This window comes from Morone saxatilis, unplaced genomic scaffold (genome assembly GCF_004916995.1).
Source record: "Morone saxatilis isolate NCDOM2014 unplaced genomic scaffold, NCSU_SB_2.0 Contig20, whole genome shotgun sequence".
Classification (NCBI taxonomy): Eukaryota; Metazoa; Chordata; class Actinopteri; family Moronidae; genus Morone; species Morone saxatilis.
Genome location: NW_023339763.1, coordinates 24,696,637 through 24,704,648, shown reverse-complemented (window position 1 = coordinate 24,704,648; position 8,012 = coordinate 24,696,637). Strand labels below are relative to the sequence as shown.

At 37.8% G+C, this 8,012-nt stretch overlaps 1 protein-coding gene across 1 annotated transcript in view; it reads left to right on the top strand.

Annotated features, from left to right (window-relative positions):
* The window catches only part of dlg2 (discs, large homolog 2 (Drosophila)), a gene marked incomplete in the record, with an annotated part of 110,841 nt that overhangs the window by 2,315 nt on the left and 100,514 nt on the right, over nt 1–8,012 (top strand). The window contains 1 exon segment of the mRNA XM_035666687.1: nt 559–723. Coding sequence (XP_035522580.1) covers nt 559–723 — 165 coding nt within the window.

Genomic DNA, 8,012 nt, shown 5'->3' with positions numbered 1-8,012 from the left:
AGCCTGCTCTGACCTTTCCTGTAGAGGGGTCTCAGTGTGATCCGTCCAGTCCAGTTTATTGTTGAGTGTCACCCCCAGGAACTTGTAGGTGTCCACCATCTCTACTCCTTCCCCCTTATTGTGAGTCTACCAGGTTGCAACAAAAACAACCAATCAGACTGTGAATGAGAGTCAACAATCAACTATCTTTCTTGGATCTGATTGGTTGTTTTCATCCAGGCCCGGTGGATTCTTGCAAATGCCATTAGCAGCACTAGAACAATCCAGAGGAACCTATGTTCTATTGTCAGGATATAGTAAGTTTCAGAAAAGTTACCTACTGCAGCTTTGAATATTATAACAGCAATAACCATGTGAGATATGACTAGCTAATAATAATAAAACAATGTATAAATGTATACACATTTTGTACAATCACAAATCCTAATGAATAGTACATTGTCAGTCAGATTTGACAGTCAACAAACAATGCAAACAAGAACCAGTATTAACCTTTCTTTGTCCCTGTCTCTCTCTCTCAATGTCCACCCTCTCCTCTGCCTCCCTTTTTGCTCTCAGCAGTACCACTACCAAGAGGACGACTCACCGCCTCTTGACCAGGGATTCCCGCGGCTCACCAACGAGGTTCGCGCCCCCGAGCTTGTGCATGTGTCTGAGAAGAACCTGTCCGAGATCGAGAATGTGCATGGCTACGTGTCCCATTCCCACATCTCTCCTCTCAAGGTGAGTGCGCCAACCCCACTCTCCCCTTAATTCTAAGTATATGGGCTTTAGCACCATGAGCCCCCAACATCATCCCAATTCATTGGGTGAGTAGACAATATATTGTGGTTGAATTCAAGCCAATTTCAATGCAATATTGTGTCTGCTCATTTAGATGTTTCCTCTTTCTTTTTTCCCATTTACTTTCTTTCGATGTGTTTTCCTGACCCACAAACACAAATTGGTGACAGTAATCTGGTTGTCAGTTTGTAGTTTTTGCCTATCATTAGAAGAGAAAGTGAAAAAACACTGTATTCACATCCCTTCTTCTCTCTGCCTATACCATTCCTTGCACACATTTTTCCCTCTTCATCATCTCGATCCATGAAGTGCTGGTGTGTGTCCTGACCTGCGCTCCAGCCTCTAACACCTCAGTGCCTCTCTCTGCCCACAAAGTAGCACGCCTTAAAGTCCAAAGCTGGAGAAAAAGAACACATTCCAGCTGTGTTAAGCGGTCTCAGGTACATAATACAAGCTGCAAGTGTGTTATTGACCCAGTGTTAAACGTCAGACGGCAGTTCAGCTGGCAGTTTGTTGTGAAGTGGTTGTTTCTCTACTGAGGTTTGAGCCAGCAGAGGGCGATGTTGTAAATTAAGAAAAAGTTGAATTGTGTGTGCAGTTTATCTCAGGCAGTGTTTGAAATTCTTGGCAAACCATTGGTTGTTTCAGTGAATGGAAAATGAATCGCCTGCATATTTTCTGTGTCTTGGTTCACAGAAGAACAGGCAGAATGTTGAGTCAAGTGCTGACTGAAACATTTCTGTGATTACTGTAGAAATGTAATGAAATCCACTGATAAACGCAAAGTCTATGGATCTAATATTCTTAGCCTGTGCAGTTTTACATGATTTAATATGAAGTTTAGTGGTGTTCCTTTTTTTGAATGCCAATAACAACCTTGTCAGTGGGGAGATGGGCATAAGTTTTATTGCATTAGAAATACCATCAGGAAAATAATCTGTAATGGATCTGATCTGATGTTGCAGATGTGCAATTCTTCATAATGTAAGTGCTCAACGCAACTATTGTTGTTGAAGAAAGTGACTCTTCCCCTATAGAAACATTATATCTAACTACAGTATGTGAAGAAGTAATCTAAAAATCTAAAAGTGTGATTGACTTCAAAGCCTTTAGTCATTCTCCTTCAATCTGCTGCCACTGGGCATGTAAAAATTGGCCTGAAATGCTTATAACATGTTATCATAATTGAAATCATTGTAAATGATGTTTGTCAGCATGCATTTGATTGGACGCTTGGCCTCGACTTGGATTTAGTCCTCTGGAATGGTCTGCCACATAACAGCAGAAACGGATCGAATTTTTAACACAGTACTTCTCTCATAGTATGATGTTAATACTTTTGTCTTTGAATTTAAGACCTTTGTTTCCCTTTTGGCAGAATTCTACAGTCATTTATTGTCAGGAGTGCTTTAGCTCTGTTTGCACTTTTTCCCTGTGTTGTGTCATAAACACATCTGTTGCTGCTGTTGGCGATGTAATCTAACAGACTGTCTGAGCCTGACTGATATGGGATTTTTGAGGCTGATTTTAGAAGGCAAAAATTCACTGATTACCAATATTTCATCCGATACAGTAAATTTTTGAGCTGGAATGAAAATCAACCTTTTCTGTGTTTACTGTGCACCGATGTGACTCAAAGGTACTCAAGAGGCTGCTTTCTTAAATAAATATGTTTATTAAAGAATATTCAACTTAAATATTCTTTAGTAAGTTAAATAATTGAACATACTCTGTGCTGCTTATCACAATATTGTAAATCGCAGCACTCTCTGCTGGATAAACTTGCAATTGCAGTGACACCAATATATTACCACCAGCATTTTTGTCTGCATTATGTACTGGAAAAAAACCTAATGGTGCATATTGGTTAACATTTATGCGTTTACAATACCGTTATATCTGCAATAGGCCATTATTTGCCGATAATATCGGTATATATTGGAATATATTGGTCAAGGCATGGCAAATATTCAGTGTAATTTCTCAAAGTAAATGAGGTTATTGTTTATGTAACACGGCAGTGATATGGCTCAACCATCCTTAAACCAGCCTCAGGTTCATTTTCATTATGTAGTGTGTTAGTTTTTTTTGTTTGTTTTTCTTTTTTAAGAAAGCTGTTTATTGTTTTAGTTCCAAACAGTGAGAAAGGGCTAAATTAGCAAGTGGGACAAATATGCTGTCTGATTATCACAGGAGTGATATTTTGAAGTGTGGTTGCAAAAAGTGTTGACAGTCATTCAATGTTTCAATTCAATTCAATTCAATGTGTATATTGACAGCTGTGAACACAACACTGTTTTATTATCTTTTGATATGCTGCAGAAGTCAGTTTGAGTCATTAGTGCAGTGGTTATGGAGCAATTTAACAGCCACTAAATACTTCAAATTCATAGCACTGACATATTTAACTTTGAAAACTATGTATCTGAATTAATATGTTTTGAATACACCTCTTTGAAATTAAAATATGAAATTTCTTGATTTGCGATTTCAAGCTGAGTTATATATATATATTCATTTCAATGTGGACAAATTCAGCTCTAAAATATTCAAGTTGAAAAATATACAAATAGCAAAAATTAATTAGTAATTCAGTCATTTACAATATAAGTAAGCCAGTTTGTGTTGTTTTTTACAGCCCTGTCGTTCTCCCTGGTAGACATTTCTAGGTGTCACTTTTTGTGCCACTTTCTTGGACCACATGACTGGTAGACCGTGCTCTGATAGGTTAGAAGTCGGTTCGATTGCATTCAGTCATGTGGATGTTCTATTTGAATTTTTTTCAACTTGGATTTTTAGATATGAATTTGACCAATCAAATTTGAGCAACCTATATTTAATTTTTTTCTAGCTTTTTTGTAAATCAGGAAATTTCGTATTTTAATCATTTCAAAGAGAAGAAGTCAGAACAAATACATTCACATACAATTTTTTCAAAGTAAAATATTTCAATGCTATGAATTCAGTGGCTTTAAAATCCGAATACTTGCTTCCATAAGTAGTGATGATCAGTGAATTTAATTTTGCACTTGTGCAGTAAGTCGATGGGAATGTCTACACTGGGTAAGAGGCTCTTCCTCATTGACAGAAATAATGCAGGAAACCAGAGTAATCCACCCCCTCATCCTCATCCAATCTTAACACCCTTGAACATTTTTCCCCTCTCCTCCTTTCAACATGTGACAGGGTAACCATTACTAATGCTTTTTTATCCTGTTGCATTAGGCTCCCTTCTCTTTCTCCCTGTCTCTCTCTGTCTTTACCCAAGTATACTGGCTGGTGATCTTGTCTTTCGTTTCTTACCTGCAGCCTGCACTGGTTACCCGTTTTGATCTTGCATACCCGGGTGTGACCACAGCAAACTACATGGCAAGTTTTATTTAATTTTATTTTTATTTGACCTCTGGGGAATCTCTTTCCCCTGCATTTTTTTTTTATAAAACTCTTTCCCTTATTTCTGGGTCCTTGCACCCAGAAGATTGATGTCCCCTTTGATGCTGCATGGACTTTGTTTTGGTGTTGTCTTCAATCCATTGCCTGAAGAAGCAGTCTTTTCCTTTTCTTGTGGGTCGCTGCCCTTTTTTCTTATCATACCCACACTTTGTTGAAATAACCCCATGTGTGTTTGTGACCCATTTGCTTGCCGGCGAATCTCATGTGCTTGCCGTGGTGTTACTGTGATCTGGTGTTAATCTGTCTGTTAATAATAATGTATTATATGTTGAAAAGTTCACGCTACCCAGGTCATGTGTTTAGGATCCCCTTATCCGATTTAACCTTCACTTTAATAATGACGCCTATACAATAATATTCCAAGGCTAAGTTACAGCATGCTCTACTGTGTACTGTGTTTGTCACCTCTTATGGTAAGATAGAATTGGGTAAGGAATCTCAAGGTCGGTCATTATGGTTGTCAGCTTTTAGCACCCAAAGAAAAATGAGGTCCATCACTTCTTGAGAAAATGTGTCCATGTTCACTGTGGCCAAAAATCCCACAGGAGATTGAAGAAGCACTGACTGACAGACTGACATTTCCTAACAAAAGCACTTACTTTGGTTTAAGTGTACTAATGTACATATTCATCTAAACATCTTTCTTTTTATGCCTAATCAGCATTGTGGGTAACCATATATTACCCAAACATTTTCATATCCAGGAACCCCTCAATAGATAAATAGACCATGGACCCCCAATTTGAGAGGATTTTGTCTTGAGGAATCCCCTCTGAGTATTTCTTTATCGTAAATCAATAATAAAACTATATAAATTACATATACATAAATTACAGTCAATAAAAGCAGCCATTTCTTTCCTCATTCCATCTTTCAAAAATGGGATAGAAGTTAAAGTTGTTCATAGTTTGCCACTGCATTCTTCAGTAATGGCCAGCAGGGGGGCACTTCACTGACTCCAAAAAGAGGTCCAATAGTATTGAGTCTTATGGAGAAATCTCCTTAGGATTGACTTGATTTATTAGCTCAGTGAACAGTTTCCTAACGATTTTATCGTCTCAATCTCTAGTTTCAAGTCGTCTTCCATACAACATGATGTTAAAGCTGCAGAAGGTAATTTGAAAAAATCTGAAAATGTTTGTCATATTTGTTGAAACTTTCACTATATCCTAATAGTAGCACATTAGGCATTTATAAGAATCCACTGGGCCTGAACGAAAACAACCAATCAGAGCCAAGAAACATATAAAGAAAGTTTGGGTTGGAGGCTTGAATATAGTTGATTGTTGAGTCTCTTTCCCAGTGTCCCAAAGCATCTGTATTTGACAACCTGGGAATGAGACTCAACAATAAACTATATTTCTTGGGTCTGATTTGTTGATCATCTGTCTTATGTACTACTGTCAGGATATAGTGAAAATTTTAAAGAAGGGTATGCTTTAGGGTGTGGCTACCTTGTGATTGACAAGTCATTCTCAGTTATTCCATCTCATCACACCAAACTCTAAACCAAACTAGGCAGTGCTGATCAAATATCAATTAGACGTTCTGTTACTGCATTGACTATTTCTATCCTCAAATCTTTATTCATAAATATTTTAGTGTACTGTTTATCTGGAATACGACAATTTGTCTGACCAGCATTGCACAAATCACCACCTCCAGGCTATTGTCCCAATATGGTCACTTGTAGCTCCAAAAAACTAAGATGGTGACTGCCATAATGCCAAACTTGAGAATCCATAGCAGTTGTCCACAAACCAGTGACTGACGTCATGGTGGGTTTACGGTTGGTAATCAGTGAAAATAAACAGTGAGTAGTTAAAATGAAACTCAAGTAAAATAGAGAAGGTCAAATTGAACACTAACATAGTTTTAGTGTTTGATCCCTGTGATGTTTTGCAAAAGTAAGCAAGCCAAAGGAAACTGCTCATCAGATACATCCTCACTGTACAAAGTGAAATGTTTCATCTCTTGCTTGTATTTGATATAGAAGAGATCTTTTTTTCAAGTTTATCCCCTTTCTCAGGACACGCACACTTAATTAAATGCTCCATAACTCAGATTTATTCAAGCACAGTTAATGAGATACCATGAGATTTATTGTTCAGTTTTACTAGAACTTTACAGGGGAAACCTCGGAGCGGACTGTTTAGAGGACAAATCTCTAAGCCAGATACCAAAGGTTACTCATCATTTTTAAACAAACACCTGGATTTATTTGGGGATGATATGATCAGCTGATCCTCCTCTCACACATAAAAGAGCTGCTTTCATATCATTATAAATAGAATACTTTTTTGGCTTTTCGAATTGTTTTCTAACACATCACCTTGTGCTGTGGTACCTTTTGCTACAGCGTAGTCATTATTCTTGACATCTTATTAATTAAAAGTTCATTGAATGAGTAAAATATAAATCAATAATGAAAATAAACTTAAAATTCGTGATGTCAGTTCTACTCTGCTGTTTTGTCCTCAACATTCTTACATGCATTCATCTGCTTAGATAACTATTGACTTTCTCTGAGTGTAATTTCCTGGTGGGTTGGTTCCCTCGTGGTGTAGAGGAGGACCTGACATGATCCTTAATGTGAGTATGGGAAAGGGAGCAAAAGAGAGAGAGCATGTGTAAGGGAGTCACAAACAGGCAAGGACCACAAATTCTGTGCTCAGCCTATTTGTTTGCTCGCAGCCTTAGGACTTTTGAATGAAAAATTGCTTTAATACAGCTGGTGTAATTGTAAAGGCAGCAGGGAGGCAAGAATTATGGTTCGTCTATGACCAGAGGAAGTGTAACCCCTCCCTTGTTGGCCAATTCAAGCCCCAGAGATTGGAGTGTGTGACTCAGGGAAGACATTATTGATTCTAACTGCCTCAATGTTTATCGATCGGCAGTCTTTTTCCATGGTAATATCTTGATAGTAATAGCTTGTAAAAACAAAATTTATTTTTTTCTATTTTTTTTGCAGCAATTACTTCTCTGTCAATTAGGGTAAAGTTTGTGCTTAATAAATAGCAGTTTAATGAAGGCTGCAGCAGCAGTTACTGGATCATGCTTGGAGAGGGGTATCAGAAGTCGGAGCAGTGCACTTTTATAGTACAAACTTTCATCCCATGGGGAAAAGATAGCTTTTTCTCATCCATTCCCTGTTGTCATTATTCCTCCTCTTATCCACACAATGGGAGGCCCTGATTGCCTTGTGAAAACTCTCAAATTGGCTTTTCAAGCCACTGTGGGTTAGTGTGTACGTGGATAACAATGGTGCTACCAACAGCGCGACAATAAGGATAAGAGAATAATTTTCAGGCTGCACAAATGCACTTCATGATGGCGTTTTGTGGGTTCTGATTCTGAATCTGATTCTAGTTGGTAAAGCCAAAGACTTATGTTTGAGAATCTTTTTTAGGACCGTTTTTAAGTCAGGTTTATTTTTATTGCACCTTCTTTCAAATGTTAGGAGTCATTATTAGTTTATATAAACCTAACCCAGTCTGCAGCAAAGACAGTCAATTTGAACACAATACATAGTGTTTTCATTTAATGTGACTTTATTAAAAGCACTGATGAGCAGACCTTTCAGATGATGTAAGGATACATTTCGCATCGATGTATTTATCTTTCTCTACTGTAGACTGTAGTTAAAGCTTGTATGTATGATGTACTGACCGAGGTTGTGAAAACAGTCCGACACGAAGGTTCACACACACGTTCAGGTTTTTCCGACTCTAGCCGGACATTGCCGACAAAAATAAAAATAAATCCACTGTGCTCAT